The 18,887-nt window shown below is 42.5% G+C and overlaps 1 protein-coding gene across 6 annotated transcripts in view; it reads right to left on the bottom strand.

Annotated features, from left to right (window-relative positions):
- Positions 1 to 18,887, bottom strand: part of LOC117255906 (phospholipid-transporting ATPase ABCA1-like) — a 41,559-nt gene that overhangs the window by 3,204 nt on the left and 19,468 nt on the right. For 5 of the 6 annotated variants that reach the window (XM_033625147.2, XM_033625145.2, XM_033625146.2 and 2 more), the window contains exons 9-47: positions 16,179 to 16,422; positions 15,929 to 16,068; positions 15,720 to 15,836; positions 14,179 to 14,373; positions 12,302 to 12,510; positions 12,042 to 12,218; positions 11,727 to 11,949; positions 11,239 to 11,460; positions 10,928 to 11,132; positions 10,685 to 10,798; positions 10,321 to 10,495; positions 10,068 to 10,199; positions 9,833 to 9,972; positions 9,583 to 9,720; positions 9,237 to 9,466; positions 9,072 to 9,144; positions 8,728 to 8,930; positions 8,572 to 8,620; positions 8,282 to 8,395; positions 6,208 to 6,356; positions 5,977 to 6,101; positions 5,287 to 5,385; positions 4,985 to 5,174; positions 4,780 to 4,874; positions 4,635 to 4,667; positions 4,421 to 4,526; positions 4,096 to 4,170; positions 3,315 to 3,484; positions 3,022 to 3,199; positions 2,735 to 2,850; positions 2,484 to 2,628; positions 2,212 to 2,335; positions 1,957 to 2,086; positions 1,611 to 1,794; positions 1,355 to 1,461; positions 861 to 1,002; positions 514 to 648; positions 272 to 375; positions 57 to 149 (exon numbers count right to left, since the gene is read on the bottom strand). In XM_033625147.2, the coding sequence (XP_033481038.1) occupies positions 57 to 149; positions 272 to 375; positions 514 to 648; positions 861 to 1,002; positions 1,355 to 1,461; positions 1,611 to 1,794; positions 1,957 to 2,086; positions 2,212 to 2,335; positions 2,484 to 2,628; positions 2,735 to 2,850; positions 3,022 to 3,199; positions 3,315 to 3,484; positions 4,096 to 4,170; positions 4,421 to 4,526; positions 4,635 to 4,667; positions 4,780 to 4,874; positions 4,985 to 5,174; positions 5,287 to 5,385; positions 5,977 to 6,101; positions 6,208 to 6,356; positions 8,282 to 8,395; positions 8,572 to 8,620; positions 8,728 to 8,930; positions 9,072 to 9,144; positions 9,237 to 9,466; positions 9,583 to 9,720; positions 9,833 to 9,972; positions 10,068 to 10,199; positions 10,321 to 10,495; positions 10,685 to 10,798; positions 10,928 to 11,132; positions 11,239 to 11,460; positions 11,727 to 11,949; positions 12,042 to 12,218; positions 12,302 to 12,510; positions 14,179 to 14,373; positions 15,720 to 15,836; positions 15,929 to 16,068; positions 16,179 to 16,422 (5,600 nt within the window). The remainder of the gene's footprint in view (positions 1 to 56; positions 150 to 271; positions 376 to 513; positions 649 to 860; positions 1,003 to 1,354; positions 1,462 to 1,610; positions 1,795 to 1,956; positions 2,087 to 2,211; positions 2,336 to 2,483; positions 2,629 to 2,734; positions 2,851 to 3,021; positions 3,200 to 3,314; positions 3,485 to 4,095; positions 4,171 to 4,420; positions 4,527 to 4,634; positions 4,668 to 4,779; positions 4,875 to 4,984; positions 5,175 to 5,286; positions 5,386 to 5,976; positions 6,102 to 6,207; positions 6,357 to 8,281; positions 8,396 to 8,571; positions 8,621 to 8,727; positions 8,931 to 9,071; positions 9,145 to 9,236; positions 9,467 to 9,582; positions 9,721 to 9,832; positions 9,973 to 10,067; positions 10,200 to 10,320; positions 10,496 to 10,684; positions 10,799 to 10,927; positions 11,133 to 11,238; positions 11,461 to 11,726; positions 11,950 to 12,041; positions 12,219 to 12,301; positions 12,511 to 14,178; positions 14,374 to 15,719; positions 15,837 to 15,928; positions 16,069 to 16,178; positions 16,423 to 18,887) is intronic. The other variant, XM_033625148.2, reaches the window with a different exon arrangement.

Here is an 18,887-nt window from a genome sequence, read left to right as displayed (position 1 = left end):
TTTTAATTTCTTGTGTGTGAGCTTTTGTGAAAAGCTATCCTGTCATTTATTCCCACCTGTTTTTGAGATGCTGCACACTGCCCAGACAGCGGAACCTGCCGTTGACCATGATGGCCATTCTGGTGCAAAGTGCTTCACACTCCTCCATGCTGCAAATCACACAGGCACACACCAGAATGAGGTTAGTCATGTTGACGTAAATTCCTAAATGAACAACATTAATACATAGTTTAATTAATTGGATAGATGTCAGTCAGATGTTAAGTCTAACCTGTGGGAGGTCAGGACTACAGATCGTCCCTCTTTGATGATGCTAAGAATTGCGTTCCACAGAGCACGACGCGCTTTAGGATCCATGCCTGTTGTTGGTTCATCCTGTGAACGGGAAACAGCAGATACTCAGTTTACTGTTGAACACACACATCCACTGTCTTCAGTAACTTTTGGGTCACTCTGCTGCACACAAAATAATTCAAAAAGTACTTTGTATTTCTTTGAACATGCTCCACTCACCAGGAACACTACAGGTGGACCTCCTATGAGAGCGATGGCAGTAGATAGTTTCCTCATGTTTCCTCCACTGTAGCTGCCGGCTGCCTTGTCCACATATTTGACCAAGCCCAGCTTCCGGATGCCCCACTCTGCCACCTAGTGGACAGGATAAAGTTTTCATGAGTGTCAACCATCTTCTTTTTCTATGATCATACACAACTACTGATAAACGATAGAGTCTGTTTGTTTATTTGTACCAATAACACACATAATGCCACAGTGGACTACAAAAAATTATATATTAAAGACCAATACAGTAAGTCCAGTACAACATTAATGAATACATAACGTGTTTGTTTGTTGCTGACCTCACAGACTTCCTTCTCAGGCACTCCTCTCAGGATGGCATAAAACTCCAGGTGCTCTCTGCCGGTCAATAGGTCGTTGATGGCATCAAACTGAGGACAGTAGCCCATGTTCTGATGCACCTCATCTATCTCTGTAGTTACACTGAAGTGAGACAAACACATGAAGAAGAAAATGATTATTTTCAATAGAAAGGACAAATATATATTTTAAACAAAATGCAGCCTTGTACTGAACATTTTCTCACAAAAGAAAGAAAGCTAATTCCCAGAGCCAACTCAGTTTGTTAAAAGAATTTGCTTCAAGTCATTATCTCAACAGAAGCAGGGCGTGCTGGCTTTATTCTGCCTTGATTCAGTATTTATTTCAAGTACCTTTAATTACATAATTGATGCTAAAAATACAGTGTTGTGGCTACTTTCTTTACCCAGTCAGGTAGGATGAATGAACTTGAGGAATATATCTATTTTAATACGAATCTTTGGATTTTTCTTACCTCTTGCCAGCCAGGTAGGCCTCTCCACTGGTGACCATAGAGTCTCCTGTCAGCATTTTAAAGGTGCTGGTTTTCCCTGCTCCATTCACCCCCAGCAAACCAAAGCACTGCAGCAGAAGAGAGTCAACATCAGGATTAATTTTCACAGGAGTACACATATCCTTTACTATATCTTGCACATTGTATCAGGTGACCATGCTGTATCGTCCTCTTACAAATATAATTTTAACAACACACAAACTGTACTATATCGTACCTCTCCAGGGGGGATGCCTACACACAGTCGGTCCACTGCCGGCTTCTGTTTCCTCTTGTAAATCTTGGTGAGCTGTCTGAGCTCCAGGATGTCTGTCTGCCCTCCTCCGCTCAGGATTCTCTGTCGCTCTCTGGCTACGTCCTCATCTTCCTCTCCGATGGGCTTGAGATGACTGGTGGATGACCTGAAAGGTTACAGGCATAAGAGGGAAGAGAGGTCACACTCTGGACACTTAGCTGAATCCTTCACCCAGAGGGAATCCAAATCCCAAATCCCTTATGAGGAAAACTCTGGAAGATGATTTGCTTTTGTCTTTTTTAAGTTGTGTATTGAAGGTTTCACCCACCTGGCCTTGAAGCAGAAGTGGTACTGAATGAGGACAGTGATGCAGAAGAAGATCACGCCCTCTATGGCCATTGCAAACAGGTTCTTTCCCACCATGTCCCAGGCCAGAGGGGAGCGGAACCGGTTTTCACCTACAGAGACACAGGCAGAACCAGAGAACATTTAAACACGTTAAGAAAATGTATATTTATTTCCCATATCAAAACTAATGATGAAACATTTGTGGTATTTGGTGGAAGAGGCCTGCTGTAATTACCGAATCTCTCCAAAGCATCAGCCATTGCCTGATTCTTCACCATGTCAATCAGTCCTCTGCCCAGACAGAAGTGAGGGAAGATGAGGAACACGTTCTTTAGGATGTCGTTGATGCCACCAATTTCCTGAAATGACGAAAATGATGTTTAATATTCAATCATGATGGGTAAAGTATTAAACCTCAGTCATTTTTTACTTGGCATTTTACTGACAAGTTTAAATCAGTCGGTTACTTCTCTATCTAAATCAAAATGAAATGGAGACATCATTTACATTGCTTCCAAACAGCTCCAGCACGAATGTGGAGACGCTGCCATTGATTCCTATCAGTATGTTCACGCTGGTCAGAACCACGTAGGCCGTGCTGGGTATCTTGAAGAAGAACGAGGCTGGGTACATCAGAGGGGTGATCGACCATCTGGAGATGAAACGTAGAGATCATGTGAGATGAGAAGAGGTTAGAGAAATAGAGAAAATAAAGAAAGGAAGAGCCAAAAGAAATGGACTGTGTATGTTGAAATTACCCGTAGAGCAGCAGCAGCAGTGCCAGCACCGGCAGATTGGTGGAGGAGACGTAGGCGTCTTGTTGGAAACACACGAAGATGATGATGACCAGTGTGGCAGGGACGATGTAATTACACTGCAGGAGCAGAGGAAAAAGAGGCTTCAGTACGTTTTTTTTACACTGCATTTCTATGAGGGTAATAACTGTATGATTTCCAGATATGTTTGGAATTTCTCTCGTAATATTTCAAATTGTTTGGGGAGGAGCCAATGGGGCCAAGGGTCAAGCTCTACTGAAATGTCTTACCATATCCCAGATAAAGTTGGCCAGCCAGTAGAGGAAAGGCTGCACGCCGCTGATGAACTGCATGTGTTTGGCCTTGTTCACTCTCTCCTGGATGAGGAAGACAACAAAACTGGCAGGGACAAAGGACATGGCGAAGATCACGCAGATGGAAACCAGCACATCCACTGATGTCGTCATCCTATGAAAAGAAGAACAGAGCAAAGGAAGTGAGAATGAGAAGTGACATCTTTTAATGAAGCTCAACGAGAGGTTATAACTTTAAAGTGTACCGCAGTATTAACAGTGATACTCACAGTGCAACCTGTGACAGCTGCTCCTTGGTGAGGTTGAGCGGGTGATTGTAGGCAGTGATGCCAAACTTGGTGGGGTCTTGGTCGGGTTTCAGACTCGCCCGCAGGATGCCGTTGTTCATGACATTAAGGAAAGAACCAATGCTGTGCCAGCCCTTGTTGTTGAACCAGATCTGGAGATAGAGAGGCATTTTAGTTTGTGTATCCTCAAGAGGAATATAAAGCAGACAGGAAGGTGAGTAGTAGCTTCGTCATCAGCTGAAAGCCACAAATCTGCACAAGAGTAAAGATTACAATATGTATTTCTTAAGTACCTCATACAACTCTCTTCCCAATATATGTTTCCACCTCTACTCTGTCTCCTTCTTTTTATTCATTTCCTAAATTCACAGGAATATTTCAGCAGCACTTGCTTTACATAGATTCATTTCCTACATGCCTAAAATGTAAAGAATTAATGTGCAAATTAAGGGTTGTCATTACCATTATCCTCAACAAATATAAGTTGATACAAACAAAGAGAAATACACATTATGTGTAGTTCATGTATCAGAAAAAATGCATCAGCAACGTGGAGTGAAAGCTTTGCATTTTTAATCTGCCACAGTGCAGAAATCAATCGTTATGCAATCAAATCACACACTCTGAATTGAGTGTGTGAAGCATATTGTGTCCACTAAACAGCATTGTTGAAGAATTTGGTGAGGAAAGCTTGAAGGTAACCTACTGAGCCACGTGCTGTTGTATAACCAGTGTGTGTGCACGTGTGTGTGTGTGTGCTAACCTTGACGTTATTCTTGGTGTCCAATCCTTGGATAAAACTGGAGAGACTGTGAAAGAAACGATCTGCTGCAGTTCCCTGGAGGGTGGGAGAAGTAGAGAGACAGAGAGAGAAAGAGGCTTCCTTAGCACATGAGTAAACTGACACTGTTCAAACCTGCAGTAACAGAAGTCTGTTCAAACCAGCTGTAACTGTAACAACATAAAAATATGGAAATACAGCAGTTAGTGTTTTACCCTGACTAGCTGAAACCACATTAGTAAGCTTTCCTTGTACATTAATTTAGTTAATTTAGTTTGTAAAACAATGATGTGATGAAATCTCTTACCCTCTCAAGACGGAAACGTCTTTTCAGTTCAGCAATCGCATCATCAACATCGCCGGCTTGGGACATAAGCTGAGAATTCCTGGCGCCCAGTGAGAATCCACCATATCTGTGTAAAGCACCAACATTTTAATATCAGTGGAAGACAAAGCTGAGATGCACTCAGGTCGATATTATGGACAAATAAGCTCAAGATGGATCATGTCTGATGATGTACCTGAACTCGTTGACCCAAATCTTGTTCCTCAGGCTGAAAAAAGAAGAAGAAAAAATTATTCAGTACTTAATGCATTGTTACACAATATGATGACGCAAGACTTTGAACTACTGTAAGTGTGTTACAAATGCAAGATGAATGTTACCTCTTGCCAATGATCTGAGCATAGGTTTTGACCAGATAATCTGAGATGTTTCTGCCGGTCAAATTCTGAAGAGTGTCTTTCTCACTGATCTTCATCTGGATACACAAACAGACAAAACTGTTCATTAACATTTGTTTTTTGTGTTTAGAATTTTGTATTGATGAACACTTTTAAGTTTGACATTTAATTGTTTGAGGTCACTGACCTGTGGTGGTGGGAGTCCCCCAGCACCAGCAGGACACTCTGGAAGCATCCTCTTGCGTCCTTCGCAGCTGCACTCACACAGGGGAGAGGGATTCTCCATGGACCAGTTGCCGTTGTCGAAGATGTCCTTCACACTTTGAGGGACTTGCGGGACCGACCACTCATCTTTAACTGCTGTGCAGGGAGTGTCTCTGGATCACAGAGAAAGACAAGTTTTTATTCATATGTAAAACTGCATGTAGATCTACTTGTATATATTTTTATTTTCCTAAATATGTGTTAACTTTTCTTCTCCAAACTCACGGTATGGGTTGTCCTTCCATGCAGCGTGTTCCGAATCCTGGGTTTTCTGTCAGAGCTCCCTGGAGTTTGTTGGTGTGAGGGTCCTCAGGCATGTCATTACTACAAAGACACAGAGAACCCATTGTCTTTAACTGTCTCGAAGTGGAAATACACAAACAAATAATATTTAACAATCAGAATGAATTAAGCCGTCCAGCTGCTGCGATTGTTTTAAGACTATAAGGACATGTGCAATCATCTGGACACCTCTACTACTCATTGATTATTACAGTATCTAAAATAGCTCTATCAGCAATTCATAACACCATAATCCTTTGAAACTTGGATTTTGATTTGTTAATTCACAGTAGTTTTAATAAAACCCTTTAACATCTGTGTTGAGTGCAGTTGTGAGCATTGGTATGTTGCTAAGCTTTTGAGCTTAAAATACATTCCTACTGTAACATGCAAACCGTAGCGCAGTTAGGTAACCTTTTACATATTTAATGAGTTGTGCACTTTGTAGATGGAAATAGCACATTTATTTAAAGAATAAACTTTATTTGTTTCTTTTTCTCGACAGAGAAAGAGAATGATTTGAGTGCTTTGACAGATAAATGTACAGAACGTGCAGAATATCTGTTTTGTACAACAATTAGAGATAAATTAATGAAAATGCAATTTTTCCAGAAAGACGGATTGATATTTTACCTGATAAAGGTAAACTGTTCTCCATACATGCCGGGATCCAGAGCCAGACTTGGGTACTTCCCAAATGGAGGGACAATCAGACTGAACACCAGGGCAATACACACAAACACAGCTGGGAGAACAATCTGAAAAGAGGCATGACATTGTTGTGAGAATTTTGTGTGGTTGATGCAAGGCAGAAAAACCTAGATTGACAACATGTCCGTCTTCATGAAAATAGCAGCTGTATACCTGAGCAAAGAAGCCTTTCCTGGAGCGCCGAGCATAGAGAAATCGTTTCCAGAGTAGTGCAACAAACTGCTGTCTCTTCAAACTCCAGCCTTTGACCTGGTATGAGCCTTTGCCATCTGTTCCACTGAGCCAGTCGGTCTCACGGGATTCTAGACACATACGACACGACACACATGAGCAAACTTGTCCTGTCTGTGTCCTGATTTTGTAATATTGCTACTAAGTTGAACTGAATGCCTGCAACTGCAAATTGTTTTCTTTGCTTTGCAACATAAATCAATATATGATATATATATATATATATATATATACAGTACAGGCCAAAAGTTTGGACACACCTTCTCATTCAATGCGTTTTCTTTATTTTCATGACTATTTACATTGTAGATTCTCACTGAAGGCATCAAAACTATGAATGAACACATGTGGAGTTATGTACTTAACAAAAAAAGGTGAAATAACTGAAAACATGTTTTATATTCTAGTTTCTTCAAAATAGCCACCCTTTGCTCTGATTACTGCTTTGCACACTCTTGGCATTCTCTCCATGAGCTTCAAGAGGTAGTCACCTGAAATGGTTTTCCAACAGTCTTGAAGGAGTTCCCAGAGGTGTTTAGCACTTGTTGGCCCCTTTGCCTTCACTCTGCGGTCCAGCTCACCCCAAACCATCTCGATTGGGTTCAGGTCCGGTGACTGTGGAGGCCAGGTCATCTGCCGCAGCACTCCATCACTCTCCTTCTTGGTCAAATAGCCCTTACACAGCCTGGAGGTGTGTTTGGGGTCATTGTCCTGTTGAAAAATAAATGATCGTCCAACTAAACGCAAACCGGATGGGATGGCATGTCGCTGCAGGATGCTGTGGTAGCCATGCTGGTTCAGTGTGCCCTCAATTTTGAATAAATCCCCAACAGTGTCACCAGCAAAACACCCCCACACCATCACACCTCCTCCTCCATGCTTCACAGTGGGAACCAGGTATGTGGAATCCATCCGTTCACCTTTTCTGCGTCTCACAAAGACACGGCGGTTGGAACCAAAGATCTCAAATTTGGACTCATCAGACCAAAGCACAGATTTCCACTGGTCTAATGTCCATTCCTTGTGTTTCTTGGCCCAAACAAATCTCTTCTGCTTGTTGCCTCTCCTTAGCAGTGGTTTCCTAGCAGCTATTTGACCATGAAGGCCTGATTGGCGCAGTCTCCTCTTAACAGTTGTTCTAGAGATGGGTCTGCTGCTAGAACTCTGTGTGGCATTCATCTGGTCTCTGATCTGAGCTGCTGTTAACTTGCCATTTCTGAGGCTGGTGACTCGGATGAACTTATCCTCAGAAGCAGAGGTGACTCTTGGTCTTCCTTTCCTGGGTCGGTCCTCATGTGTGCCAGTTTCGTTGTAGCGCTTGATGGTTTTTGCGACTCCACTTGGGGACACATTTAAAGTTTTTGCAATTTTCCGGACTGACTGACCTTCATTTCTTAAAGTAATGATGGCCACTCGTTTTTCTTTAGTTAGCTGATTGGTTCTTGCCATAATATGAATTTTAACAGTTGTCCAATAGGGCTGTCGGCTGTGTATTAACCTGACTTCTGCACAACACAACTGATGGTCCCAACCCCATTGATAAAGCAAGAAATTCCACTAATTAACCCTGATAAGGCACACCTGTGAAGTGGAAACCATTTCAGGTGACTACCTCTTGAAGCTCATGGAGAGAATGACAAGAGTGTGCAAAGCAGTAATCAGAGCAAAGGGTGGCTATTTTGAAGAAACTAGAATATAAAACATGTTTTCAGTTATTTCACCTTTTTTTGTTAAGTACATAACTCCACATGTGTTCATTCATAGTTTTGATGCCTTCAGTGAGAATCTACAATGTAAATAGTCATGAAAATAAAGAAAACGCATTGAATGAGAAGGTGTGTCCAAACTTTTGGCCTGTACTGTATATATATAAAATATACGATGTACGCTTCCTTTATGGAAAAATACAGCTTTGTGTACAAACAAAGAGTAAAAGCAATCATAGCAGAGTGACTGTTGCTATCATTGCACTGCATGCTGGGTAGTGCAGTTCTACCTGGGTCACCTTCAGAGTCGTTGAAGTCAAAGTCGTCCTCAGTAAAGGGCTTCAGGCAGCTCTGGTGGTCTCCAAACGCATGATGACGACGAGTCCTTGTCGGCACAACTCCATCTGCAGCCACATGAGCATACACATGTTCATTTTACTATCTGAGGTTCAAGTCTTCTCTTTTCTTTAAAAATATATCTGCAATAATCCAATGACCTAAAAGAAATTACTGATTCTACTAATTTATGTAACAATGTTTTTAAATGATGTCCATCTTGAAAATGCTTCATAAATCTCACCTGAGAGCTCAACATCCACCCCGCTGTCCTCAGCCACTTTCAAGAAAATCTGCAGAGTTGGAAGACATGCGATTAAAGCACTGGCAGAAGCATATAAACAACAAATCAAAAGAAAATTTTTGAAAAATCCATCCACACAAAGCAACTGTTCCTTACCTCCTCCAGGGTGGTATCAGATATTCCATAGCTGGATATTCCCAGGTCAGTGAGACGGTCATCCAGCTCGTGGAAGAGCTCCACAAAGGCTCCGTCTTTAGCTGACTGGTAGGGCAAGACATAGGTGATTTCGTGGCCAAGATCTTCAACAAGACGAGCCTCGGGGACATGCTTGAATATCACATTGGAGATGAGGGACACATCTGTAGGAAAGAAATACGCAGAAAGGGTGAGAGGTTGGTGAGTGGGAATTATAAAACATCAATGTCTTATGCCTTCCAAAGGTCATTTAAAAGGAATACGATTACTGCCTCTGAAGTAGCCAATTGAGTGTCACTTCTTACCAATAGTGGTGGTTTCACTCTCTGGTTCGCTACCAAGACCGGCATCTGAGCTGCTCTCTGATACACTGTCCTCCTGAACCAAAGACAAAGAAGAAAAAATGTTACGTTGTTGTCTTTAACAACGCTGGAAGTGAGATAACTTGTTCTTCACAACATCTCTCGTACCTTCTCAGTCTTCTTGCTGTAGGAGACGGTGCTGGCTGAATTCCTGCAAGACTGAAGTGTCAAGTCGTAGTCTCTCTTAACCAGAGTCAGGTAGTAGCCTGTGCCCAGGTGGGTCTTCAGGAAGAGTGAGGAGCCTACGCAACACAGCTTGCCGTGAGAGATGATGGCAATGCGGTCACCCAGGATGTCTGCCTCGTCCATGTGATGAGTGGACAGGATGATGGTGCGGCCTGACAGAGGAACAGAGGGACAAACACACTCAGCTTACAAACTACAGAATTAATTAGATCAAATACTGAATATAATTAATAACCACTGTTACTGACTAATTATCAGTTGTGTTTACCTTGTCTGTATTTAAGCAGCAGGTCCCAGATGCCCCTGCGTGCGTAGGGATCAACGCCAGCAGTAGGTTCATCCAGGATCACAACCTTTGAGCCCCCAACAAAAGCCAGGGCCACGGACAGCTTCCTCTGCATCCCTCCTACAGAGACAACAGGAAGATAAGACAGTTTTCAAAACCACTATCTACATGAAATCCCTCTGTGAAGCATTACTTGTGAAAACGTGAAGAAATTCAAAATAACGAAACTGACCGGACAGTGTGCTGGTGCGGGAATGACGTTTGTGAGGCAGACCCACGTCATTCACAATTTGTTCCATCTCAGCCTTCACCTTCTCCTCCGGCAGCCCCTTCAGACGGGCGTAGAACCAGATGTGTTCCTCCACAGTCAGCCTGCATTACAGAGAAACCAACAACTCAGATATGAACAAAAAACACAAGAGCCTACAAGTGAGCAAAGGATTTAGTTCTTGATGCTGTATACGTACATGCTGAAGAGTACGTTGTGCTGAGGACAGACGCCCAGATTCTGCCGAATGGTGCTGAGTTCGGTGCGGATGTCCCTGCCGTGGATATAGGCTGTGCCCGATGTGGGTGGAAACAAGCCCGTCAGGATTGACCTATCAGAAAGTGGGCAGGGATGCAACAGTCACCACCACATACTATCTCAACTGAGTAGATTTCAAAAACTAGTTTCAGATGCTTGTAAATGTTCTGCAGATAATTTGTGTGTAATCTTACATAGTAGTGGTCTTGCCCGCTCCATTGTGGCCAAGGAAGGAGGTTATCTGCCCCTTATAGAACTTCAGTGACAGTCCGTCTACAGCCAGCTTGTTTCCATGGCTGTAGACCTTCACCAGATTCTCGATGTAAACACCTGGCTCAATGTGGCTCGGCTCCTCCTCACTGCACACAGCTGTGGATAGAATAAAGACGATAAAGACATTATAGCAATAATGTCAGCTGAGGTTTGAAAAGACGCATAAAGGTGGGGATAATCCAGCTGCAGTTTTGTGACAATATTTCCGTGATAATAGTTTTATATTTCATAATTTCTCAGGAAACATAAAGATAAATATAAAGTAATAATTATAATGATATGTACCTTCAGCATTGCCCTTCTTTGACAGAGGAGTGGAGATGTTGTTGTTCTCCTTTTCTCCACACCAGTACGTCCTGGTGAAAGGGAAATACCAAGGCCTGGGGATCCCATACTGACCTGGAATACAGTGAATTGTTTTGTTTTCAGTGATACACACCAAAACAACTCCCACTATTTATTGGTACATCATGGATTTATCACTTTAATGAAAAAATACCACAATTGTAAATCATATCCACAACTTACCAGGGAACACAGCTTCGATGTACCAGGTCATTATTCCGTAGAGCACGGCGTCAAACAGCATCAGGCAGATGGAGGTGGTCAGGTTATAGCTGTCTTCCTCCAGAGGGCTGGCCAACAGGTTCGACCACTGGATGCCCACCCCTTGTTCCTCAAACAGGGCAAAGTACTCACAGCCGAAACCAAAAGCCACAGGAGATAGCAGACTCTGGTGGAAGAACAGAGAAGCCAGAGTTAAGCTGAGAGAAAAAAATAACGCTCAACACAAAATATTGTATGCATTCATATGTATATATTAAATTTATTCCACACACCACTACTATTTTTGCTCCAAAGCCCACGTAGTCTTGCCAGGCGACACACAACACGTAGGGCAGGTAGAGCGTGAAGTAAATAATCCCACCGCAGGCGGCTGCCAAGTTGGCGCGAGAGAACAGGGTGCTGATGAGGAAACACTGCATGATGGTCACAACGCCGAAGGATCCCAGGAAAAGAAACACCACGCCTGAGTCACTGTAAGGCAGCAGGTTTCCCATCTGAGAGGGGTGACGGGGGACAAAAAAAAGAAAATGAAATAGATTCTTGGTTACAGCAGTATGACATCACTTGTTTCCCACAATTCGATGACATTTCTAGTGAATGAGGTGATGTGATTACGGATAAACAGAGTGACTGTCGAGTTACATGTTGAGTATAAACATCTGCAATGATCAGTTTGAATATGGTCATTTGTTTTCTGCAATTTGCTGACATTCCCGCATGATGACAAAGTGCCTTCACATGTATGTGTGTGTGCACATACCTTCAATAACATCACCAACAAGCCAGCACTGATCAGGAGTGGGATTAAACTGCTGATGAACCAGCTGAGCCACAAGGTGCCGTTGTTTAGTCCCATGATCCTCATGGTCTCCTTGAGCCGGGCCTCCTTCTCGTATACCACGCCTTTGATGATGATGGCTACTGAGTACATCCACGCCAAGGTCATGAAGAGAGGCATTGACCGACTCATCACCCGCAGGAAACTGTGATAAAAGTAAGAAAAATGGTTACAGTTTAAACTAACTGTACAGTCGAAGGTGCAACTGGTGTCTAAATTTGCACAGCGTTAACTTACATGTCATCAACATAGCAGGGGTAGGGCATCTGCTGAATGTAGATGCCCGTCTTCTCCTTGCTGCCAGTGAGGGCTCTGATGATTCCATGCTCAATGACGTCCTGCAGGTAAGAAAATCCGCCCCAGACGTACCGAAGGTCCTCGAAGGGGTCTGCCCTGGGACCGGGGTCCCAATAGCTGCAAAGCAAGATGAAATTGGTAAGCTCATAAACATTTACAAAAATCAGCAAAGGGTCTGCAACTGAATATCAGCTCCTTACCCATCTTTAATCTTGTTTGTCCTCTCCACATTATCAATGTCCATGCGGATCTTATAGTTGATGTTGGGAGGCAAGTCAGTGCTGTTGCTATGGGCGATGTCAGGGAACACGATTCCAGCCCAGAACTTCTGGTTGTTCAAAAGACCCATGGACTTGTTGACCAGTCTCTCCTCATTGGCCACTGGCTCCAGCTTGTCCAGGTTCACACACTGTAAAGAAAAACAGACGGGTTATTTTACTCTGAAATGTAACATTTACATGAGGTGTTGTTGGGTCTAAGCGGTGTGTGAAGGTCTGTGTCAACCAGTTACAGAAGGATGGAAAAAGAAAACAAGAGAGTCAAAAGCAGAAGAGTCTCAAGCTTTATCTCTAGACAAGCTGAATGTCCTTCATGGAAGTGTTTTTTTTTATTAAGAGCATCTTTTAAGTAGTGAAAATGTTCTGGTCTTAATGGCAAGGTTATGATTATAATTAATCGGAGCCTCATCAGACCTTCTGGGTGTCTGCTCCAAACAAACTAATGAACTCCTCAACCCTAATCATAAATATTCCTGCTCACACAGTCACGTGCAGTTCTCCCACATATTGTTCACAAGCTCATAATAACAGTGAACTCTATACCCTCTTACACAAACTCCTGTGCCTTGTGTGGACACCGAGTAACCACACCAGGGTTGTTTAGCTAATTTGTTGAGACCTCCCACAGATTAGCCTTTCTCATAGCTGACATAAGCTGACTTATACCATCTTGCCTCACACTGTGTGAGAAGCCAATGAGCTCAGGGAGCATAATGAAAATACAGCAGGAGCACTCCTAATGCTGCAGGCATGACAGACATGTACGGCTGTGTGAGGCCTTGACATAGTTTTTAATGTAAGGAATGTGGTTTACACACGTTATCTGATCTCCTTAAAGGGTTAGGCACAGTCAGTAGGTCAGTAGATTGTTTGCAGCATTGCTAGACAGTCAAAGACATTTCATGGTGTTATGAATTCATGTCATACCTAGCTGACCTCAAGTTACGGTTTAAAATTCCTTCTGTCTAAATGTTTATTGCCTGTGCATTTTATTAGATTATCCACACTAGTATTAGGAGCCATAGGAAAGTCTTGGATCATGAGGTGGATTCAAACCCGCAATGAAATCAGCTAGAAGGTCATCATTTTATCAGCTGTCTACATCATCAGTCTGTGGAATGGAAGACATCATTACTCACTTAGATAATCTGATCATTACAGATTACATCATTATATATCAGAGGTCCATCACAAGGCTATTAGTTCACATTTACCGCTAAACCTTGATGCTCATTTTATAGACGTCTCAATGAAGAATGTCGCTGACACAGATAAGTAAGACAACAATTTACTAAGGCACAAACAATCGATTAACATTTGGCCAGAGTTCAGTGGTGGCTGTTTTCCGCTTCGGCTTGGCTCTGTCATAGTGACCCATAACACAGAGGCAGGGAGCAGTGAGACGCACAGCACGGAGGTGATTCGATTTGGTGAAGGAAGGAAGGGGAGAGAACATTTGATTTCAAGGCTTTCTATAGTTGTGTTGGATCTAAACGCTGTGCAATTACCTATTTGGGCAAACAGTATTTAACCTATTTCCCACTAGGTTTTCTTACATCTTGACCTAAATGGAAGATATTAGATAACATTTATTATACAGACACAACTTGAGACCCATACAAATGTGGATTTATTGTCTCTGTCCCTGTAAACAAGAGCTGCCTGCTACACAGTAATAGAATTTTACATGTCTGTATATGAAAACATAACATGCTCTACATTCTTTGTCTTTGAGGTCAACTTCTGTTTGACATTTTATGCAATGAATATGTTCAATTTCAATACACTAATACACTAACCTCCATGAAGCGTGAGATTGTCTGTATGGCTTGGTCGGTTTCATTGAAGACATCTCTCCAGGTATAGGCGGATCCTTTAGGCCTTTGGTCTTCTGAGACCTTAGACAGGAAGGCCGACACATCTGACACACGCCACTCAGTCCCACTGAGCTGGGCATTAAAAAATGCAGCACTGGCGTTATTCTGGAGCAGGGTCTGCAAAAAAGAAGGTTTATATTGTTAATCATAGAGAGTCAATGAACGATTACCTTTTATGATAAAGAAAACCTAAAATAGGAAAGAGGTCACAGGTGGCTCAGAGTCTTTGTGTCATAAGACTTTATTTATTAACCTATGTCTTCTTCAGCTATAAAATGAAGGTCACAAAACTGAAAAATATAAACAGTGAATAATCACCGTATGTCTTTAGGCTTGTTTGGTTCTGTGACCTTTATTACCGCTGTGTGTTTGTGTATCTCGTTGTGTGGCTTGTGACCTAATTTACTGTCATTAGATGTTTTTTGTTACGCCTGTTCCAGCCTTTATTCAAATTCATTATCTCTATTATCACAGCCATTTCCTGTTCCCCATGCAGAGACAACTATTACATGACAGACACTGGCTAAAATAGCAGAGACAGACTGTACAAAATGGAAAATTAAATGTTAGTAATACAAATGGTGGTTCATCAGACAGAAACAGGACTCAAAGTTTTCTATTTTAATGTTTTAATTGTTATTTAGAGGTCCTGGACTGTGTATAGATGTTCTTCGCAAATATCTCACAATGTATTGTGCTTTACAGTATCACCTTTTGCCACTAGGTGGAAGTGGTGCTCATGCAATTTGCATATGAAACCAGGAGTGATGCGCATTTCTCGGCAGGAAGAGCCATGTTAAGAACTGTATGTAATCTGATACAGACTTTTTGTATAAGAACACGGTAGCAAATGGCTCATTCTGGTAGAGTGACAGTAATGTCATACCCACTGTATACATACCACTGTGTGTGCTTGTCTCCATTTGATGTCAACAGAGCGACGACAAATGGTTTAAATGAGGCCAAGTTTATGGTTTCACACTGCTTCATGACCTGCATTCTATTACCACGTTTAATATTCCTCTGTATTTTGTTTTAATTTGTCAGGTTTTATGGTTGACCTTAATTCTCTGGCCCTTCCAGGTCAATTTTCTGTCTGGATATTAGTCGCTCATTTTTCTCGTTCTTGCATTTCACAAGACACCAGCGAGTATGAAAAATTTACATGTCTTTGTTTCCTGTGCAGAGCCAACAAGAGGATACACTCATTATGTGACATCCGGTGCAGTCAGACATTCTGTAATATAATCACTATGTGAATCTGTACTAGAGCAGTCTGGGTGTGGACCTCTGCAGAGGCTTCAGAAGTTGAATGGTCCTTCCTACATCACATAATTATGTCGAAGTGACAGAGATGCACAGATTACTGCCTTTAAACCCCTCCTGTAAACAGGAAGAAGACAGAGAACACACCTATGTGTGTCTGTGTGTGTACGTGTGTATTGGCAGTGCATCCCACTCACCCTGACCATGTCCATTTCCTCGCTGTTCTCCATAAAGTTCCAAACTTTGGGCTTCATCTCCTCCCACATCCCTCCGAGGTCCCTCAGCACGCCGAGCTCCTGGAAGGTCTTATTAACCTGCAACACACGCAAACACGCTCAGTCTCATTCAGCGGGGCTTCATTCATGATTCTGATGGGGATTACAAAGATGAGAGGGGGCTTTTGTACCTCATGGATGATTCTCTGTGTGGCTGGAGTGTCTGGGGTGTACAGGATCTTCCCCATGAGCAGAGGCTTAAGAGCTCTCCAGATCATCCTGGATATGGGGCTGGACTCCAGGCTCCGCATCATGTTGTTACAGTACGGAGCTGGAATATAAACACAGAGACATGTTGAGTCTTGAACCTTGTCTGTCATCCTTTTGTAAATGACTGACCTTGGACAAAAAAAGGTTGCTTCAGGTGGTTTGGACACTTACTGGAAGAGTTGTCGTAAGCAGAAAGAGGTTCATTGTCGCTGTCGTTGCCATGGTTTCCGAACAGTGCCTTGTAGTTGTTGTCTTCATACCAGTTAAGAGACTTGATTTTGAGGCCGCCTCCTTCAGGGTGTCCACATACGATACGTGACACAGCCTGGTACATCTGGTTTGGAGAGCCTGTGGCATTTGCAGTTAGATACAGGATCTCCTTACGCATGTCCTTCCAACTCTTCATACTGGCAAGCTGGACAGAGAGACCCAAACAGAAACATTAGCATGATGGTGGTTGGCCGATGGTACATAATGTATACACACAGTATATGTAGAGTGTGTCATTTCAAGGGGACAAAAATACATTCAGACACATCTCCAAGAGCCATGCAGCACATTTCAGATGACAAACATTGCCTCTAAGCATTAAACAATCTAATATTTAATTCACTAATGCTCTCACTTTGTGATATGTTGCTGGGGGTTATTTTTATGGTCACACTTTAGGGTGATTTAAATTACAGGGGTTATGAAAAGTTGTACTTTTTTACTCTGTAGAAAATTATTTAAATCTGGGAAATACATAGATCCATGTTTGTGAAATGAGCCCTAAATGACATCAGCCTCCAGCAACAGAACAAAGTCTCTGTGCTGTTCATGAGTCTGCTGAATCTACTGCATGTCATATCTGCTCCATGTGTCATCACAGCTGTGTTTCAACTTGTTGTGTACATGCTTCATCCTTCAGGGAATCTGTCATGTCGCATATACTGTAACTCACAGTGTGAAAAGTGAAATGAATACGTCTCCATCTACATTAGAAAGGCTATCACCTGTCACAACAGAGGCAGCTTATAAGAACCCCCCCCCCCCCTTGTGTGTGTGAGAGTGTGCTGTGCATGACGCTGTAGTTTTGGAGCTATTGAAGGTTATCAGCTGCACTATGAGTGGTATTCTAGACATGGGAGTCAAGTGCTGCACTGCTAGGTGGAGACACTTAGCACTTAGCCGTCTGCCTGACTAAGATAAATTTAACTGCTGTACCCAGTCCTATCTCCCCCCCGCGTGTGTGTGTGTGTGTGTATGTATGTCTTTCTAGAGGAGAGGCCAGATCGCATATATGACGTCATTTGGAGTGTTACTTGCATGTTATCAAACTATTTCTTACATAAAAGGCAACCATGATGCATGTTGGTGGAGTTTTGTGAAACTATACCACCAAGTCTTCAGTATAAGTTAAGTATTTTTGGTGAAGTTAGATGAGCTAAACCACATAAGTTTCAATATTTCACATTAATGCACAAAGTATTTCTCTCCTTTTTTTCCTGCTGTTCAGGTATTCTTTTTTTTTTTTTTTTATATCTACCCAGTTGAATCTAAACAGATCTCATATTTGTTTTATTTTCATGTTCATCATACCAACAAAACCATTTCCTCTGGTCACCAGAGAAACTATCTTTAATATTCTACCAACATCAGCAAAGAAGCCGGTGTTACATAATGTGGAAGGGAGTACTGAGTTCATTTTGGTTCACACAGAGGCTACTATAGGTCAAGAGACAAGTCGCCACAAGTTCCCCGTTGATGTCTCAAAACTGGTCAACTGCACATACAATTATGTCAGCAACTCGTGATAGGGAAGGAATGAAAGGAGGGGTTCTGTGTTATCGTGCAAGTAAAACAAAGAAAGGGTGGAAGAAGAGGGAAGCTTTTGTTTCCTAAGCGTGAACTGCGGGAGGCTGCTTGGGCTTATGATAAGCTCCAGCTCCGAGTGCGAGGAATAGAAGCCGAGTAAATCACACCTTTTCCTGAGGTGGATTTGGGAAGGAGTAAGAGATAGCTGACAAGCGACTGAGAGATAAAGAAAGAAAGACAGACAGGAAGGAAGAAAGAAAGACAAAGAGAAAGGAAGAAAGAAAGAAAGAAAGAAAGAAAGAAAGAAAGAAAGAGAAAAAGAAAGAAATGGGGTTGCAGCAGAGCAGAGGTGGAAATGAGCACAGAAAGCTGGATGGCAGAGAACAAAGAGAGGTTACTATCGGTCATTCTCCAAATAGGCAAACCTCCGCAGGCGCCATAAGTAAAGCATTATTATACTGACAATTGTTGCTGAGTACACATCACTCACTGACATACAAACACACATGTACGCACAAACACAGTAGCAGGCGGACACGCCATGCACGGCTGTTTCAGAACAAATAACACTGTTTCCTGAGTGGACTGTGTAATTTCAAATCAACTAGTGTTGCCCAGTCTGCAGCATGTCATTCTTCTTCTGCCCGTCGACAAGATATTCAACACTGTTTTCCAACAAAGCGAAAGTGAGACTGAGAGAACTGTTGCGTCTCGGATCACCAATGCGCACGCACACACACACACACACACACACACAAGCCCTCCCTGAGAATGTTCTGTATGCAGTTGCTTTGCAGCTGAGCCTGCAGCCACATCACATCGTCTCTTTCCTGCTCTTTCACCCGCAAAGAACTGTGTCTGTGCGTGTTGTGATGCACTGGGAGCATATCTGGGTATGGGTGTTGGTGGTTTTCTTGTTTGGCTGTCTGTGAGTGTTTATGCATTGTAAAGGTCTCAGGGTGTGTATGTGTTGCATATGAACTTGTAAATGTAAGTCTGTCTTGTTGTTGCCTGAGGCTAAAGGAGCTGCAAAAACAGAGCAATAACTAACAGAAACCTCAGACACCATTTTGTTCCTCCTGT

The sequence above is a fragment of the Epinephelus lanceolatus genome, chromosome 3 (genome assembly GCF_041903045.1).
Source record: "Epinephelus lanceolatus isolate andai-2023 chromosome 3, ASM4190304v1, whole genome shotgun sequence".
NCBI classification, from domain to species: Eukaryota; Metazoa; Chordata; class Actinopteri; order Perciformes; family Serranidae; genus Epinephelus; species Epinephelus lanceolatus.
The sequence above is the reverse complement of the archived record's forward strand: the minus strand, read 5'-3'. Positions and strand labels throughout refer to the sequence as shown.